The sequence below is a fragment of the Epinephelus lanceolatus genome, chromosome 2 (assembly GCF_041903045.1).
Source record: "Epinephelus lanceolatus isolate andai-2023 chromosome 2, ASM4190304v1, whole genome shotgun sequence".
Taxonomy (NCBI): domain Eukaryota; kingdom Metazoa; phylum Chordata; class Actinopteri; order Perciformes; family Serranidae; genus Epinephelus; species Epinephelus lanceolatus.
Window position 1 is genome coordinate 39,077,435 of NC_135735.1, and position 19,638 is coordinate 39,097,072.

The 19,638-nt window shown below is 40.5% G+C and overlaps 1 protein-coding gene across 2 annotated transcripts; it reads right to left on the reverse strand.

Moving 5' to 3' along the window:
• Positions 1–5,581: 5,581 nt before the first annotated feature.
• Positions 5,582–19,055, reverse strand: LOC117252117 (synaptotagmin-5). Of its 2 annotated transcripts, XR_004501299.2 has the most exons (6): positions 18,917–19,055; positions 15,821–16,824; positions 10,680–10,851; positions 6,775–6,941; positions 6,431–6,639; positions 5,582–6,272 (listed from the first exon to the last, which is right to left on the reverse strand). XR_004501299.2 is itself a non-coding variant. In XM_033618813.2 (5 exons), exons 1-5 carry the CDS (start codon positions 18,936–18,938, stop codon positions 6,490–6,492), a joined length of 1,515 nt encoding a protein of 504 aa, XP_033474704.1. In that variant the 5' UTR covers positions 18,939–19,055; the 3' UTR covers positions 5,582–6,489. The 2 variants fall into 2 exon arrangements, 1 of the variants encoding a protein (XP_033474704.1); XM_033618813.2 differs by having other exon boundaries at positions 5,582–6,639.
• Between the last annotated feature and the right edge of the window lie 583 nt (positions 19,056–19,638).

A 19,638-nucleotide genomic window follows, 5' to 3' on the forward strand; every position in this document is an offset into this window, starting at 1 on the left:
AAACACCAGCATTATTAGCTCCTCCATTCTGTTGTTTTCTGCTGCCACAGTGACCGCCCCCTTCTATTTTACTGACTGGCACTTCACAGGAAAGCAACATTTGTGAGCGTACACATGGGCAGCAACTGCTTTCTAACCCAACCACCATGTTTGAAACCATTTCCCCTTTGCTGCATTACCTCCACTGAAATGACTGGAGGTGGTGAGGTATTATGTACAGTATGAGTTATCGTGTACCATGTGTCTAAAGTAATCAAATAATAATTAGGCTAATTATTTGTATTTAACTGCTACCTTTAAAAAGATTTTTTTTAAAAAGTAAGTCTAGGTGTAATAAAAGTTTAGTTACTAGTAATGGTCCAGCTGGAAATAAACAATTGAATATCCAGAAAAAGAAATGAAGTTGAAGTTGAATTGTCAATTAAAAAAAACATAAAAGCATGAAAGCTATGGCAAATAATCTGAGGAGTTCTCTGAGCCATTTTATGTACACTTTTGAGACAGTCCCTGATTTCAGCCCGCCAACTGTCAGAGTGGAAATATTTAGATGTTTGTCATATGGTCAGAGGATATTATGTATTTATTTACAAATAATGTATTGGTTTACACCCATATCATCAAGTCTGCAGTTTAAAATGTTAACAATTACAATAAACTGTGGTCCAGATGCTCTGCAGTATACTGTTTCAGAAGGTCTGATGTAAAATAATCTATTATGGGTTTACCCAGAGTGTGCAGGGGACACGTCCCAATATTTAAAACATGTGCATTTATTTTCCCCAACAAAAACATGAATGAAGCAGAGGACTTTTACATGACAAAATTAAAGACATTTACACCATAATTGTATGCTCAAAATATTCCGGCAGGGGATCCCCAAGGTATAGGTATCCCTTGTGTTTCCTCCAGTGTTGAAATGAAACCTATGCTCTCAGGTCTACCAAATGGACTCAAGAGCTAAAAAGACAAAGCAACCTACTGGAACAGGACAAACACCAGACTATTTCACAACATGGCAAAACAAAAGTTCTTAATTAGTCTATTGCTTATAACTAACCTATAAAGTATCGGTAAATGATAGCTGAACTCTTAATAAAGCCTTAGTTACAATGTATGAACCATTTATAGAGTGTGAATTATTAAATGTGCAAATGTGGTGCAGTGTGGTGCTATATTTTTATTTTTTATTTCTAAATTTAAAAGGTCTCCCTCTTGTTCTTATATTCTCAAAACATATTTCAATCTTACTCTCTCTCAAAACTGTTCTTTGTCTCAGTGTCTGAACCATGGAATTCCATATTCTCCTCCTAGCTGCTTTGAAGCATCTTCGTAACAGTGACAGAGTCACTGCCGGCCCACACAGAGAGAAGATAACACTGCGGATAGATCAACAAAATCTCATTTACTTAGCCTCCTCCAGCAGAGGTGGGCACATCAGAGGAATGGAGAAAGAGAGGCATGTCTGTATCAAATGCTTTACTGCCTCATGCCAGGAATTTTATTTCATATCCTTTACAGTAAACAGGATGTGCAGTATTTTGTGCTTTCATGTTTAAGGGATTTATTCCTAAGCAACACAGGAGCATCTTGGGAAAACATTTTCTTAAAGGGAAACTATGCAGGAATGGTCAAGTACTCTTTGTAATCAAGCCGCAACTTATGGGACTAAAAAATGAAGCCAGCACTTATCAAGTCAAAAATTGCAGTTATTTAAAAGGCCACTTGAGGGTGCCACCATTAGCAAGTCAATCTCCATTAATAAACTCCCAAAAGTCCACAAACTGAGTGACATCATAGTTGCGACGTCCATTATTTACCACAGTCTGTCAGTAAAAGTATCGTAAAACAGGATCGTTAGCAAAAGTGGAAGCCAACCCCAGATTCACTCTCGTTTAAGCCTTTTTCCAGCGTTGTGTCAGTGAGCTTCTGAGCTTTGTCATGGATGTGTGCTGCTAACATGTCTGGCACCTGGTCGCTACCTTTTTCATCTGCGTGCACACTTAATTTCACTGCTGCATTTATTAAGCTTATACTGTACAGTTAGGTAAAGGGAACAAAAACACAATTGATACATTTTTGTATTGCACTCACTTACAAATAAGTACTCTGAATAAACAGTCAGATGAAAGTATTTTTACCTTTACTCTTTTACCCTTATTCGTGAGCACATCTGGAGCTTTTCATCAACCTTACTTCATGGACAGAAGTGATGGCACAAGCCAGTAGAAGGTGCAAATGACAGAGTGAGGAAAGGAGCCATGAATGGGAAGCATGACATTATGTGATGAGTGTAATTAAGTGCTATAACATGTTTTCCATCCAACTGGGCCCATGAGGTATAAATTTCCACATTTTACACATTGTGAAGGTTTTCTGGCTCACAAGGATCCAGGACGTGACTCTTTGTGAGGGTGTGTGCATTAGTGTGTGTACTGTTACTGTGTGTGTATGTGGCAATAGACACATTTGTTTGGTGATCTGATATGACATAAGATCACCCCAGGAGTTGGATTACATCACCTTTGGATTGCACATCATATGGATATTTATAACTATCAAAGGGATGTCACCCACTGTGAACAGGAAACAATGACTAAAAGATTTAGTCACAGAGTATTCATTTTGTCACAACATCTCAGGACCAGAGGATTGGAGTGCATCCAAGGTGACAAATCCAGCAGGAAAGACCAGGGGAAAGGTTTTCATATGCCTCAGGGATATGAATAGAAATTAAAGGGGCATTCTGCATCTGAACTGAACCTTAACGGTGCTTTCCAGTAGACTAATGTTAACTCTGCTGTTTTAAAGACTCATTTGTGCCTACCTCAATTAAAAATTTAAGAAATGCTGCTTGAGGCTGCAGGGGTTGTGCAATAGCTTCACAGTATGATCAGAGGGGTTGTGCAATATGTTGCTTGCTCTTATCACTGGTTGTGTAATAGGTGCAATATGTGGTTGTGATGTGTTCCAGTACTTGTTTATATGTTTATATGTTGCTTGTTTTTATCATTAGCCCACTACTATGAAGGCACCTATAAGATAAGACGATATGTCATGTGCCATGTGCACAGCATTTAAGTCCAAGACAAATTTCCCCGAGGGGACAATCAAGTATATTGTATTGTAAATCACCATAATAGCTGTCATAATGTCTGAGGAGTTTAGTTTTTCACCGTCCCTGGAGCAGCTCCAGCATTTGTCTCCAGTGACATCATCATTACAGTCTGTTGTTCAGGGTCAGGACAAAGTTATTTTAAGGATCATTCTGCTGGTGCTCCATATTTTAGCCAGTCACATACACATTTTGAACATTATCCATCATCCATTGACGGCAGTGTCAGTTTGTGGGCTTGCTTGTCAGTCTGGTCCAGACAGAAATGTCACAGCCATACCCACAACTGTCAAAGGCATTAAAGCTTCCTCAGACATTCATGCGCCCCAGGCGAGTGATCCCTAATGACTTTGGTGATTCCATGTTTTTTCTTGTAGTGCCAAATTACTCAAGGTTTTGTTTTTGAGTGAACTGTCTGACCAACTCTAAAGATGATGAACATGGTAAACATTAGGCCTATCTCTGCTAAAACATGTTAGCATTGCCACTGTGAGCATGTTATCATGGTAGCATTAGCATTTAGCTCAAAGCTGTGCCTCAGTGCAGTCAGTACGGAGTTTTTAGGATGGCTGCAGAAACCTTCAATTGTTGCTACATCTGTCACCCGCTGGCGTCGATTTTCTGTATTTTGAATTGCTGGCAGCAGGGCAAAACACCACCACTGTGGCTCCTATAGCTAACGTCTTATGAGACCAACAACCTGTACCATACACCACAGGCTGTGGCTATCCATCTGCAGTAGTTTAATCTCACCACACAGCATAAAATAGAAGAAATAGTTTGCAATATGACATGATGAATATACAGTAGAAAGTTTGCAGTTGATGCTCCAAAGCCGATCTTGTTCTCTGTTGGTAAAGAAGATTCAAGGAACCAAATCACCAATAACATAACCAATAGCTCCTGGATCGTTTCTGTAGTTTCTCTGGCTGTCATGGTCACATTTCAAGCTGTGATGGCAAGTTGAAAAAGTTGAACCATCATAAACTCTTAATGCAGGAGCACATAGCTGTGTACAATCACAAGAGCAGAAGCCAACCTCTCACTAATTGCAGCTGCCGCCAGCACCTACCCCTGTGGCTTAACTGACCCCTTGCTAAGCCTGCCCCACAAATGCATAGCATAGCATCAGCCAGCTCCGACAAGGGTCCGACAACTACACCAGCTGTGCTCCATAGACTCTCATGCAATTGTTTCAGATTTTATATATATACATTTTTCCCCAATCCAAAGCCAAAATCAGATCCTGAAAAGCATAGGGTTAGCTAGCTAGCTACTGAAGGTATCTATTCCAAAGGGTTTTTGGCTGATGCTGTAAATGACCAGAAAAAGAGGTGAGTATACCCTTTATACATCACTGCTCTCGCTGTCTGAATGCTGTCTTGTTCAGATTGATTTATATTCTAGTATACTACGAAAATCACAATGCAATACATTATCTTTTAAACTGAACATTTTTCCTCTTTATTGTGTTCCTCAGCTATATTAGTGTGATGTAGCAGCGTAGCTTTTAGCAGGATGAAAACTCTCTATGCTGACATATTCCCAACCCTTTATGATGCATAAAATGACCACATTTACACAATTCTTTTCACAAACATACATTTATTCATCGTTTGTCTCCTGGGTTTGATGTTCCAGCAATAGAATAGGCATATTTCAAAGAAATACATTGAAAAAAAAAAAAACTCAACAAAATCCACATCTTTGGCAAAATTCCTTTATATATCAATTAAAGGAATTCTGAAGCTGTTCCCTTTTAAAAGTAAAGACATTCATATACAGGTAAGACAATACATGCCACCAGCAGGCATCAACATGGTCAATATAGTATAAATACAAACACAACTAAACCTTCCTAGAAACCCCCCAAAAATTATGTTAGTATTAACACATAATAGATTTTTCTGTCACTGTTTTATGTGACGAAATGCTGAGATGTTAAGAATTGTTATGTTAAAACCCCTTTTGCTTTGCTAGTGTTGGTTTTTCAAATACTGAAATGAATGTGTTATTAAGACATATTTCTTACATCTTTAGTCTGGACACTGTGGCGTTACCCCTTAAGCTGCAGTCATTTTTAATGCTGACAATAGGCCAGACAAATGTTAGTTTAACCCCTAAAATGAAGGTGTAATATTAATGTGTCTTGTGGCTGAAAATAGGACTGAAAGTGCTCCTTTTATTCATACTGAATAATATTATTTTAATATTTTCCAATTTAATTTTCCAACTTGAGAATGATGGATGGTTTAATTCATTGTTGGTTTTTGACTGCCTTATATTTGCTGTGCAAGTCTGTCTAAAATTGGCCACATGTATTTCAGTTTCTATTTTACAGTGTTCCAGTGACTGCAGAGAAAGTTGTCAGTCCATGCTGAAGTCATCATGCAATCATGTTTAGTGTTATTCTTCACTGAGGCTTCTCTTGTAATGTGAGGAATCATAAGACAAAAATTGACACACTGCTGCAGGTTGTGTTTAATAATAAAATCCAATAGCAAAGGACCAACAGTGTATGCAAAGTGTATGACAGTCAGTAATGTTATTTGATAATGCTGCTGCTTGGTCACAATCATCTGTTTTGCGTTATTGTTGAATAAAGTTGTAGCTATTATAGAACTGTTAAAACCATCTAAGTATATATCCAGAACTGAGCTGTGGTATCTGTGAACCCACATGTCATTGTAGCTTCCTATGTATGAAAAGAGACCAAAATTTACCAGTCCTAAAAAAAAACAACCACCAAAAAAACAAAAAAACTATAACTCAGCAGGCATGTCACTGGTACATGTTCCTAAGGTGTTTACAGTACTGTACGTGGACAAATACTGGCACAGTAACACACCACAGCAAACCACAAGCAGAGTGGTAACATACCAAATATGCTCCGTAACTTTCCACACTAACATTTGTAGCCTCTGGGCACAATACAAACACCACCACAACATTAGCACAGGTTGCATACAACCAATATGATACAGTTATACAGATACAAGAAGTCACAGTGGAAATAATTACAAAGGCAATGTCGGGATGCAGAATACTGTTGATATGGAGAAAGCTGCTGCACATCCCTCCTCCACGCAGTGATCAGTGTCTCTCCTTCTGCAGCTCTGTAGATACTCATGGACCATCTGGATATTTGATTTGTCTCTCCCTAAAACAGCATGAACACTTAAACTTATTTGATTCATGAACATATGTTGTTAAAGTTATCAAAGCTACCAATATCTGCAACAGAATAAAAATAAGACCATAAAGAAATACTTCAAAGCGTGTGAACCCCAGTTGCATGTTATTCCCACCTAACGTCACCTCTATGCGTTTCTGTCACTGGGTGGCGGAGGGACAGTCCCACAGTTTGTCAATCAGTCCTACAGCAAATCTGATTGGATGGTGTGCCAGCGAGCCGTCTCTATTTGCCCCCGACTGCACATTTCCTTCCAGTGTCCCTGTCCTGCCTCTGAGACGTCATTGCCAATCAACACCCGACCCAGAATACTGCTCTTGGTGTAGAGGCGGCCCTAAAGATACAAAGAGATAACTGAATTACAAACTGTGAAGACATTTAGTTACCAATATCTCAGCATATTACATAAAACTGAATGTTGCTGCTGTAATGTAATGTATATACAGGAGTTTGCCAAATAACCTCCTACCTGCATGACAATAAACTCCAGCACCAGTGGTAGCTGAGTGATGTCACCAGAGGGCACGTCAAACAGGAAGGGAGCATTCCAGACTGGATTTGGACCGCTGGCCCCTTTGGTCTCCTTGGTACCTATTATTTTCCCATCCTGACGCAGGTTGATGACAACATAGTGGTCTGTGGGTAAAAATTACAGCCATTAATGATTTGTTTTATGTAATTCATATTTTCACACTGTACAGACTGCATCACAATGTTTGTTTGCAATAACTCTCAGATGGAAAATCCCTGCATCAGTCAAAAAGACCTTACAGTATCAGGAGTTGGGAAAATCTGTCAGCCTGGTGGCATTTTGTAACAAGTAAGCTTTCTGTCTCATTGCATTTTAAGTAATCAAATTAACAACTTTATGGGCATTGTGTTAGCTAACAGGCTACTTGACTTTACCGTTGAGTGAACATGTTCTCACCCCAAGTTGTAGAGTTGGGATGAGAACATGCTGCACACACAATGGCACTACACGTCCAAATATGATGTGCTAGGTACCCTCCTGTGTTAGTTTTGGATGTTGAGGGACAGCGTGTCAATTTATGTTTGTTCCGTGTATGGTGTCTTTTCAAAAATAAACTTTTTTTTTCACAGGAAATGCACAGTTTTTGGTCACTAAACGCATTCAGTCTTTTTCAAAATTAATTTAGAACATAGGTAAGCCTTCTTTTTTAGGTTTACTTAAGGTAAGGCAACTAAAGTATGTGGTTAGGTACAGAAAAAAACATGCTTTGGCATAAAATATCTACTGTTGTTACTAACATAATGTAACATCATGTGACATTTGTCACTAGCGTAGCATGCTACACATACTACTGCACTACATTATTTAAATTATTCAACTGACTTTTGGTTTCACATAGGACACGAACAGAAGGCTCCTTGGTGGAAGTCTTAAGTTTGTTTGACCCATCCACCTCCCCTCCCATCCTTATGTGGACTTTCTCACTCTTTATACTACAGTAGCTGCTTACAGCATCAGAAACTGCCACCGCTATGTGTGCATCTGTGCATTGTTGTCTGCCACTGAGGGCCAATGACCAAGGGTTGATATTTGAGATGTTGGGAGTGAGACCGAGCTGGTCCAGCATTGAAGCTGGCGAACGAACAAGTTTTTCATTAAAACTAACATTACCAACAGATGAAACAGAGGCACTGTGAATTTATAGTTAATGTCTGTGGTTTAAATGTGTTATGCTATGTTCACACTACAAGCAACTTAATTACAAAATGGCCAGGAATGGCCAGGTACATTGTCACTGAGTCTCCTATGAGGTGTAAACTGGGTCAGTAAGGGAGTTTAGCTGATGATGCTAACAGGCTGAAGCTCTGTTTACAAATCATCCGCAGTATGTTCAGGCATTTTTTACAAAGCTATAGCACCACAACCACATCAATACATTTGGGACAAATCCCTTAATTAGGCCCAAAACATCTGTTTGAAGTGAGACATTGTGCAGTCGCCTTATGCTAATACTGCAGTGTTATTTTTCACCACTGTTTAATTATATATCTTTATTGCTACAACTATGGCTGAAAATGACAGCAGAAATAAACAAGTTTGCCAATTCCTGTTTCTCTGCAATTCAAACCAGTTGTCAGTTGTCTGCCCAGAAGTGACTGTTGTTGTCAGCATAATGTCACAGTGATTTGACCTATTTAGTTGAACTGGTTCTGTTCTACAAGGGTGCTGGTATAAAAAAATACAGAAATAAATAAATGCATTGCAGTCTTGTGTGTTGTGTGATTTTAACTCCCCATGAAACGATCTACATATGCTGATCTGTAATCTCATAACCCACTGTGGCACCCTCCCCACTGTCACTGTTCCAAATCTGCATCATCACTTGCAAAATATAATTTCCCTTGTAAATCCACTCTAGCATGCTAATTGGATTTACTAAAATTAAGAAGCAATATGTCATTGTCAGACAAGAATCGTGCATCTGCAGGGCATGTATTCAGACAGATTTCAGAAAAAAATTTGATCCTGAAACTCACAAAGAACACGTAACTGACCACCAGCCTCGAACTGTTTCCTTAAATGCGAGAAACCAAAACATTAAAAGTTGTTTTCCTCTTATACAATGCCCTTTTTCCTCCTCACCAGCATCATCAAAGCAGAGCTTTAAATCAGATGCAGTGAGATATGATGCAGACAGGAGGGGAAATGACACCAGGCTGTTCGGTTCCTAATCTGATTATACTACAAGCCAATTGGGGATCCGGTCTGTCTGACTGTGGCTGAGGCAATAGAGAAGAACGCAGACAGAGGCTATAAAGCTCATGACGAGTGTACATGTCAGCCAGTTTGCTCATGTAAATTGCAGCATACAGTGTGAGTATAGTACCAATATTTGCAAACTGCAGGCAGGTTTAAAGCTGCATGGCTGTATGCAAATGTGTCAAAAGTGAACTGAGAAAAGGTTAAAAATAATACATTTAAAATCAAAGAATTCAAAGTGTTTTACCACAAAATTTTGAGAAGTCAGGTCTTAAAGTGCCCAGTATTTCTATACTGTCGGTAGTTCACATGATGACTTGTAAGATTTGATTCTGGTATTTATCACTTGACTCTGCAGTTCCACTTAACTCCACACTGTTTTAGCCTCTTTCAGCTCTCTTTTTTGGTTCTGCAACATTACTGTTTTGGTTCAGTCTCACAGCTCTCACCATTTTCGTTTCCAACAGCAGCAGGAAATTGTTTTCAACAAAATAACTCCAATAAATCAACTACATGCTGCTCACAATCAAACAGTTGAAGATAGTGAAGAATTTAGCACCTTGAGAGTCAAATATTTCTCTCAGGAGGTGGTGGGGAGCAAAACAGAGCTAAAGCAAAGCAAATAATGGACTTACGTTAATCATGTGTCTAAAAATACTAAATCAATGCTGCTGCTGCTGCATAACTGCTGGATGTGTAAACAGACAGCTGTTTGCTAACAAGTTTGTAAAATAAACTTAAAGGGGATAATATATCACTATGTGTTTTAGGTTGTCTGTTATCTCTAAGTGTCAGAAAAACTAGCGCAGGTTTTAGAGAGGAAAATTAGGATGAAGAATTTTAATTGTTTAACTTGATCTCATCCCAACTCGCCATAATTTGACACCATGGGCAGGCTTTTTCATTGTATATTGACACAGTTAGGTCAGCAGTTAGCTTTAGGCAACAAACTACCTAGGAAAAGATTGTGGCTGATGTTAGTCACAGGAGTTAACTCAAATGACCAACAACAGGTGACCAATGACTGACATGACAAACCTTAACAATGACTTTTAGTTTCACACGGGACACAAACACTGGTCTTTGAGGTCAAAGTCCTGTGCTTGTTGGACTCCTCCACCTCCACTGTCACCTGCCTAAGTGGCCTTCCCCACTCTTTATACTACATCTGTTGCTCTAACTGCTAATAATTACACAGATGGGCTAACAATAAAGTTGGTTGAAAGCCCATTGCATCTGACAAAGATGCTAAAGGGTGCATTTTGGCTCAGTATCTGATGCCATGGGCTACCGCTTAAGCAGCATTATTTGACACCCTGGGATTTAGACCAGGCTACATTACAACAGGATATACAGTTTTACTTGACATCTGCAACGCAGTTAAAGGATTCCAAACCAATTTTTATTGTATCTTTAAGAGAGAGTCCTCACCAAGAAATTGACGGCATATCTACTTGTCCAACCTATTTTCACATGGTGTCTTGTAAAACAAATACAGACGTAGCATGACATTGAGACATTGAGCATGAACTTTATCCAAGTAGTTGTAGTTGCCAAAACAGATGTGGCAACTTGTGTTGGGAGCAGCAAACATTCTCATGGGGCATCATGTAAGGTAATGCTTTTACTTCTTCATTCTTTACCTGGAGCTCCTGGGATCCGTGTGAGCTTGGCCAGATTCTCAGCCTTTCGGACCATCACCTTTATGCGCTGGGCCAGCGTCTGGTACTGCAGCAGGATGAATAGCTGGCCCAAAGCCCGCGGCACACACATCGAGTTCTTCCTGTGACCCAGCGTTTCCTGAGAACTCACACTCTGAAAGTGGTAACGATAGATAAAAAAAAAATGTGAGAGATTTAGCAAGAGAGGGAAAATGTCTTCTTTCAGGTAGCGGATGTTCCCTTCATCCTTTGGGAACGAAATCAAGGAGAGACAGCAAGGGATGGGAGCAGATTCAAGCTGTAGAACACTTAAAAGCCATGCTAAATATGCCTCTGTGGTTCTGTCAGTGAATGTGACGACCAAAGCACTGATGCTGTCAGAATCAGTGTTTCAGATCTCCATCATAGGGATTCACTTTGAATCACTGCCAGTCAATGACAGGAAACAGGTTAGGAGATTTAATTTGAATCAGTTTTTCTTCATCAGAAAGATCTACCCAAAAGATAATCAGTTTTATTCATGAGCCATCGTGGATTGACCTGACCAAGGAGCTCAGCTGGCATGAATCTATATCACATTTTCAATCACTTAAAGCTAATCTGTAATATTGGTTATATTTAGCCATCAGGGTTCAGCATTTTCTTTCCAATTATTTGTCCTGAAATAATACAGGCTCTCTGTGATAAAAGTAATAGCTGATGTGTAAGTATGATGGTAATTCCCATCAGATTTCATGCCAGGTCTCATTAGCTTGCATTGTTTGGGGTGCGATGAGTCACCGTCTGCTGTCAGCTAGCCGAGTGTTAGCCCACCAGCAACTTTCTGAGGCCGGGCAGCAGAGTGTGAAGGCGATTTCATCCAACAAGTGAGTTTCGGTTCACTGCGTCTGTCTGTCACTAGCACTTTGCCTCAGAGACCATCACTCACACTTACACTGCTTTTTAGGAGGGGAGATGTTATTCTGCACACACTTTGCCAAACAAACCTTGAAGCTATAGAAGGATTTATTTTCCAGGGAACTCAAGTTTTTCAACCTTTCATCAAACTTTCCAGCTGATACTGGATAATGGTAAAACTTCACATCTGTATACCAGAAATATGACACAGCAATGGTGTCACAATTCAGGATGACTATGTCTGACTGAGCATTATTGTTATTTTTTAACTTCATACCTTCTTTATGTCATTAACTATAAAAGGGGATTTACTGGCATCTAGAGATGAAGACTGCAGATTACAACCAGCTGAAACTTTGCAAGATTTCCTTCAGTGGTCATTGTTCAGGAGTTTTTTACTGGGAGCCATATTATCTGCATAGGTGTCTGTCTCTCCAAAACAAACAGACCCATTGATTAGAACCAGAAAAAACACCAAATAAAGCAGTTTCACGTTATAAATCAGTGTTTCTCCTACACTCTGTGGCTCATCAGAGATGGGCCACTAGCCCAGCACCTAATCGTCTGAGCTCACCATTTTTCTTTGATAATTTAAGATCCAAAAGTTCAGTTGTTTTTTTGTAGCAGGAACCAAATTATCCTCAGAGATCTCTTCCTCTCTAAAGCAACCAGACCCAGTGATTTAAACCGGTAAAAACACTAAATAAAGCTGTTTCACGTTGTAAACTGTGTTTTTGATACACTGCTTGTCAGGTGGCCGACGCAACAGCACAGATGGCCCTATCTAGAGCCCATGTTTGGTTTGTCCACTGTGGGCTACTGTAGAAATGTAGTGGTGCACCAAGATGATCTCTGTGGATGAGGGCCTGCTCCCTATGTAGATAAAAGGTAACAATGAACTGAATCTTTTTTTTTTTTTTTTTAATATACCGTGGGCACCTGCTTTCAGCCCACAAGCTGAGATAAGCCCATTAGACGCTGAAGACCAGCTCAGAATTGTGTGCAGCCAAAGTAAATGAGAGGCCCAGAATAAAAGGTAAACATCTAGCAGGGCAAAGACCCAGAACATTGTCTCACGTATAGCTGAGGAAACAAAAAAATAACATGCAAACATTTGGCAGGCAGGTTCTAGTGGAAAACCCACCGTGCTCTGTTGATTAAAAAAAAATGTATGTACAAAATATGATGACAATATGGATTTACTGCATGTGTTGATCACTTATTCTCAGTTATGTCATCACTTTATGCATTCATAATATAATTCTTATTCATGACTGACAATAAGGAGCTGAGGTTAGAGGCTATTTGAAGAAAATCGTGTTAGACTGTGATAAATAAAAAAATTCAGAGCCTGCCATTCTCTGAAAACTAAGAACTTAGTGCTGATCATCGTGACATTCAATATTAGCTCCGCCATGACTAGGCTCCTTTTGTGATAAAATGCAAAGTCCTCAATTGCTGCCACGTCATGCCCTATATTCCCATGAAATGTCAAAACAACTGATGTAATGCAGATGAACAGTCATCAATACTCCGACCTGGTTCCGTTACACTGATTACAAAGCCGGGTGTTTTACCATAAATCCAGGAAGTGCCTTTATTACAAGATGGAGTCACTGCTGCACATTCTCCTTATACACACCCACTCTTTAAAGAGTTAAAAGAGTTAGGGCAGCCCTGCTCTTTCATAGCAATCTCCCACTCCACACCCACACAGTTACACACTCACACCTGGCAGCTGCCGTCATTGAGAAAGAGAAAGGTGATGGTGTGTGTGTGTGTGTGTGTGTGTGTAGGAGAGGATGAACTGTACATGGACATGGAAAGAGGGACAGAGGTAAGTGCACCTGACTCTGATGTTCACATGTAAAATGGGAAAAATGATACCAACCTCTTTGGCAAAAAAATCACAGTGACTGACTGAGTAATGTCCACTGACACAACAGGACCCCCCTCCCTTCAGAGCCAGTTATTGATGCCCTCTGGCAGTGTTTCAACAGAGCCGCAGAGGGCATGGCGTGGGCGTGCTGCCAATTTGCTGCACTCTGCTTGTTTGCTCTGCAGTCGCTAACAACGTCACCATGACTAACAACAGTGGAAAACTGGCTAATGGGAGAGCTGATTAGATGCTACATTCCTTCATGGATAAAACATGATATGTATTATTTATAGACCTGCGTGTGCAGTTTCCCTATCCGTTAAATCAACTGAAAATGCAGACTTTGTAAAAAAGATATTTTACATAAAGCATAAACTACAATCAGAGAGAGTAGTGCAAACAGTCAGTGCTCCAAAAAGTAGTTGCTGCGCAGTCCCCACCATCAACCCACAAACACGGACACACATATAAACCCAAAGTTCACCCTGCTTTAATCTGCACTGAAGGTTGCAGCACAACACCAGATCTTTGATCCACACGTTCTAGTTTATTTTGTCATTGTTTGCGTGAGAGTTCAATTGCTATGGGTCTAAGGTCTGTGCAAAATCTTGACCGGATCTGACAGGAGCCAAAAGGACCTGACAAAAAGCCTCATTACATCAGCAACAGCTACATCTTTAGCCAGCCTATCAAATTAGCCCTTTGACTTGGATGTCTTATCATATTAGAGTTTGCTTCAGTTCATTTAAAGCAATAGTTTGGGAAAAAATGCTAATTCACTTTCTTGCTGAGAGTTAGAAGAGTCTCTCTGTTCAGTATGAGGCTATAGCCACCAGCTAGTTAGCTTTGCTTAGCTGGAAAGTTGCAGCATGTAATCTGCCATAAAACCTCAAATTGTCTATTTCACACTTTTTTAAACTTTTTTAAACCAACAAGTTTTATTGTGTTAATTAGTGAGTTTTAGGGGTACTATTAGGGAAATTTTATTACATGTGGACAGAGCTGGGCTTGTAGTTTCCTCCTGTTTCTAATCTTTGTGTTAAGCTAAGCTAACTAGTTTATGGCTGTACAGCTTCATATTTGGTACAGATCTTCACATCTAACTCTGCAAAAAGGCAAGTAGCCTAAGTGTATTTCTGAAAATGTTGATCTGTAGCTACTTTTAAAGAGTGTGTGCACCTGAGACAGTTTATTTTTTCCCCTGAGTCAGCCAGCTCACTGTGCTCTTTGTATGCATTGCGGCTCTTAATTCAAGCTCTGAGCCAACCTGTATATAATTCATTTAATTAGTTATCTCAAACATGTTTTGGTTTGGTGCCACACAAACTTCTAACAAATTAAGCAGCTTATCAACATATCATCATCATTACATTTACTGGACTTTACTCAGTTCTTGGGGCCTGTCTGGGCTCCAATTCAGTTGCTAAGAGCCAGGTCCTGTGCGGGTTGGGTTCAGAAGACCTCTTATCTGCAATCTGTAGCATGTAGACTAGTGTTTTCCACTGCACTTTTGTGTGTATTCTTTCTCTGTGCGCCTTTGCTCTTGAATGCTGAAAGGAATTTTCAACCAGCTTTGTATCATAGCAATGTGGGTAGTAGGCCTAAGTGCAAATCTCCCTGCTCATCTCCCACCTATAATTAGCCAGGAGTTGCAAAGCACTGGCTCAAGAGCTGCTGCTTGAACTGCAGATTGAAGTTCGGCATTTTCATTTGCTCGCCACCAGGATCACAAAGAGTATAAGATCAAAAGAGAGCTACCAATCTCCCTTTCTCTCAAACTCAGACAAAGCTCTGATGAAACTGTAAAACTAGGCAGTGCTGAAAAAATAAAAAAAACAAAGACTCTGTTACTGTATACTAGTTCTCATCTAAAATGTCTTCAGAAAAAACAGGAAGTGGGTGGCATACTGTTTCCTGTATTGTGAAAACAGGTTGAAAAAGCTGAGATCAAAAAGTAAGAGTAAGCAGTGTTGATGAAATCTGAACAAAGATTCTGTTACTGTGTTGCCTATTTTTTACCTAGTGTTTTCAGAAACAAATCTTGGCTTACCATTCAACTGTAATTTGAGATCATTTGTCACCATATTGTTTCCTGTGTCAAAGTGGACAAACTCACATTACATCACCCACCAGTGGGAGCATTTATTGGTTTGGTGCAGTGCAGTGCATTCTGGTAGGTTTTCTACCTCTTGAGCAAAAGTGAATGCCACAGCCCTTTTTCCTGTTTTCTTTATGTCTTTCTCAGCAATAGACAGCCCAGCCTTATGCAGAGACCATCGTTAGAGCTGTGAAATACTTCTGTTATTGTAATGCCTGTGTCAAAGGAAATGATATAACCACTATATACCTTTTTTAGCTTGGTTTTCGTTGGGACGAGCTGCCTGGTGTAGGTGGTGGTGGTGTCAGGCTCCCAATCCATTTGTTCACAGGGCAGCTCCACCACACCCAGCGCAGCCTCTCTTAGGCCTGAGAAGTCCCTGCTGTAGACAGCAAGTCTCAAAGTGCAGGTGTGCAGATCTTCCAAAGAGCCCACCTGCAGCACAAAGCTCTGGCTGTGGAGGTCTGGGCTGAGGCTGCGGCGCCGGGAGGCTATCTGCTGAGGGGAGGGGCAGAGGGGAGGAAGGCTGACCCGGACAAACACCCCAGCGCGCCTTCGACTGGTCCCCGAGAGCCCCAGGATGTTGACCATCAGGGTGCCACAGGCAGAGGAGAAGAGCAAGGAGAAATGCAGTAGAGGAGCTGGCTTGGAGGAGACAGAGAGAGAGCTAGAGCCGTACTGTGACAGATAGGGTTCTCCTTGCTGGGTGGGAGCGCTGGATGCACCAGCAGTCAGTCGACTGCTCTCGCTGTAAAGAAAACTTTCACCGCTCACAGTGCTGCGCCGACCCATTGCCCGACGGGACCTGGACACCAGGTTCAGCTTAGTGAGGGAGGGCAGAGAGGCTCTGCTGTGACGTGCAGCTTTATTGGGTGTGCAGGGGACAGCTGGGGTGCTGAGGCGCCGCATCGGAACAGAAGACCCAGCAGACTGCACCAGCTCTGCTGATCTGGTAGGGCTGTGGTCAAAGGGCAGAGCAGTGAGGTCATCCTCAGAGGGAGAAGAGCTGCTTTTAGAGGAAGGGAATTCCAACACATCCCCGTCCAGCTCCTCATACTGCTGCTTGACAGGTTGGGTACACGGAGATGGGGTCAATGTCACAGTCACCCTCTCGGCAGGATGAGGAGACAAAAAAACTGCCTCCTTGTCCTCTGATGAGACACTCTTCCTTCTGCGACAGCAAAGGACGCACCCGAGAACCAGACAGTAGCAGAACACAGCCAGGCCCACAGCCAGCAGGATCTGCAGGTGAACTAGACAGAAGACAAAGCGGCCACTGTTTAATATTGTTTTAATGGGATTAATGAGGAGTATTAGAGAGTCAGGTGGAGTGAATCTGTGAGTTATCAGGAGGAAGAAAGCAACTGAGAGAAATAAATAGAGAGAAAACAGGGAAAAGACAGAGACAAGATCTGACCACAGATCAAGTCAGTTTAGTCATTTGAGTGACCTGTCAATGAAGTAAAATATGAAAGAGAGACTTTCCATAAAGCTAAATTCATTACAAAAGATCTTTGGACATCTGACTCTAAGCATTATCTTGTTGTGTGTGCACTCTGCATCCTTAATGAGATGAAAGAGGAAATGTCTCAGGGTTGTAATCATAATTGTATAAATGGTATTGTCACAGCTTTGATTCACAGAAGAAGCAGCACACATGCACTGCGTTGGTGACAGTTTCAACGGTAATCAAATCGTGTGTGTTTTTCTTCATCACTGGAGCATCTTACACATTAAGCAGCAATGTGATTTTAAACAATTAAACTATTATGTTATTTTCCCACACACTGACAACATTACTGTACATATTTATTCTGCATATGTATGTTCAAGCATTACTGTATATCACAGTAATATACAAGAATACTGAAATCACAGATCACATTATGGCTGGACCAATGCATCAAATGTAATGCATTACTTTACCCAGATTTCCCTGAAACTAATTCTGGGTACTGTCGTAAATAGGCTCCCTTTAAAAACATGAATTCTTGAATAGAATCTCAACATAAAGCTCTATGGGTTTGAGCACAATGTATATAAAATTATGACAGAGCTGCCCCACTGAGGCGGTTTAAACAGAGCCTTGATGCTCATTTAACGTCAGATAATGATGTATATTGGATGACTCATGCATCACACACTCTGGGGGATAATGGGGAAAACATGGCTGGAAAGCTGTGAGTCTCAGCCAGTGACCATCACAAGGTAAACAATCACCACTGAGAATAAAAAGCTGTTTTTTTGTAAAAGGATTTATATAAAACCAATGACATAATAGGGAGGAATGTCATTTTCTTTTTTCAGAAATTAGATGTAAAATATGAGGATGTATTTAGTTTGGGCGCACAACATCGCTGATGGGAACAGACGAGTTTAATCAGGAGCTAAAAATCTCATCTGAATATCTGAGGGGTGTGTCCCAATAATAAGTGCCTTACATGGATTCTGTCATCACAACACACTTATCAGAGATGTAAGGCATACTGCATTGGGTGCATATACTTACAAAGATGTGATCACTATCAAAGCAATTGAGTGCTGCCTGTCAGTGCAGATCCACTTCAGCCCCACCTGTACAGGAGCAGGCAGCTCCTCAGACAGACTCCATTAAGAGATGAAAAGTACAGGAGGGCTGGATGCAGCAGTGACGTTAGGAAATATAAGGTGAAGGGATCGCTCTAAAATATGACTCAGCCAGTGGACGTGATTGGAGTCCAAATGAGATGATGGGGAAACCTGAGCTGTGCCAATTCAGCATCTGTCTGTATTATATTACGGTGGTGTGCATAGGCTGCTGTTGGCTTCACTCCATCATGCATATAGTAACAACATGCAGTAACTTTACAATGGCAGAAAGTGATTAGCCACAGCTTTGCAGCAGCTATTCTATCTGTCCACAAATCAGACTTTACAAATACACAATGACAAAGCAACCATTACAAGCATTTGAAGCTTATTCTAAACCATTTTATTTGCCCACAACCTCTTGGTCCTTATTCACACAAAGTTATCTACAGCAAACAGAATCAGGGACAGCTTCCAATTTCTAGTTGCAGCCTCTGCACAATTTAACTCAAGCCTCAGTTGCTGGACTGCATAAAACCCCTCTCCTTAAACTGTCTCCTCCCCTTCCGCTCTTCCTAATATCTCAGTACATTTCAAAAAAATGGCAGAATAGTATATTTTTAATAAAATATGCGCCAGGTTCTCATATTTGTTTTTTCTCTCTGTCAGAAAAAATATGCAATGAAGCTACAAATCAAAACAAGCCCGCAACACAGAACTATAAGACTAAACAAAAGCAGTAAAAGTATAAAAAGAAGAGCAATTTAGGCTTCTTACCGCCCAGCGTGTACTGCGACATGTTCCCATACAGTTTGGTGTGTGTGTGTTGAGTCAGTGTGAGCGCTGTTTATGAGAGCGCTCCATCGCCAGTGCGCAGGGACCTGAAGCCTCCCAGCCAATAGCTTCACCGGGTGCCTGAGCTTTTATTCCAGTCGCACTCACTCTGCGTTGGAGGCACAAAAGGTCCACTGCCTACCGCCGCTGCCGTCATTTTATCACACTAATTAGGCCTATAGGTCCTATAGTGTGTGGTTTAAGAGGGACACATTATAGAAGTTACAAAATTAGAAAGACCGAATAAGATAAATAGCCTATCATTGTGACACGAATAGGTCTAAAACATAGAATAAAACTTTATTTCTGTTGTGGCGCATCACCCCAGCAGTTATGTAATGTGCCTTTAATATCACTTGTATAGCAAACACGACATACATAATTCAGGCCAGAAAGCAGTAAGGGACTGTATGAAAATTATTAGGGTCAGAAAATAATCTATGATGTATTTCTTTCTTTCTGTCTAGCCTGATTTTTGGGGGGCAAAGATGTTTTTTCATTTTCTTTTCTTGCCCATAATTTAATTTAATCCTTTTCTTGCCAGATTTGTTGGAGGTAAAATAGTTACATTGAAATAGCTATAAAAAGACTTTCTTTTTTTTTTTTAAACTTTATTCTGCATCATGTCAGAACTATATCAAAGTTAGATTTATCATTTCACCTGT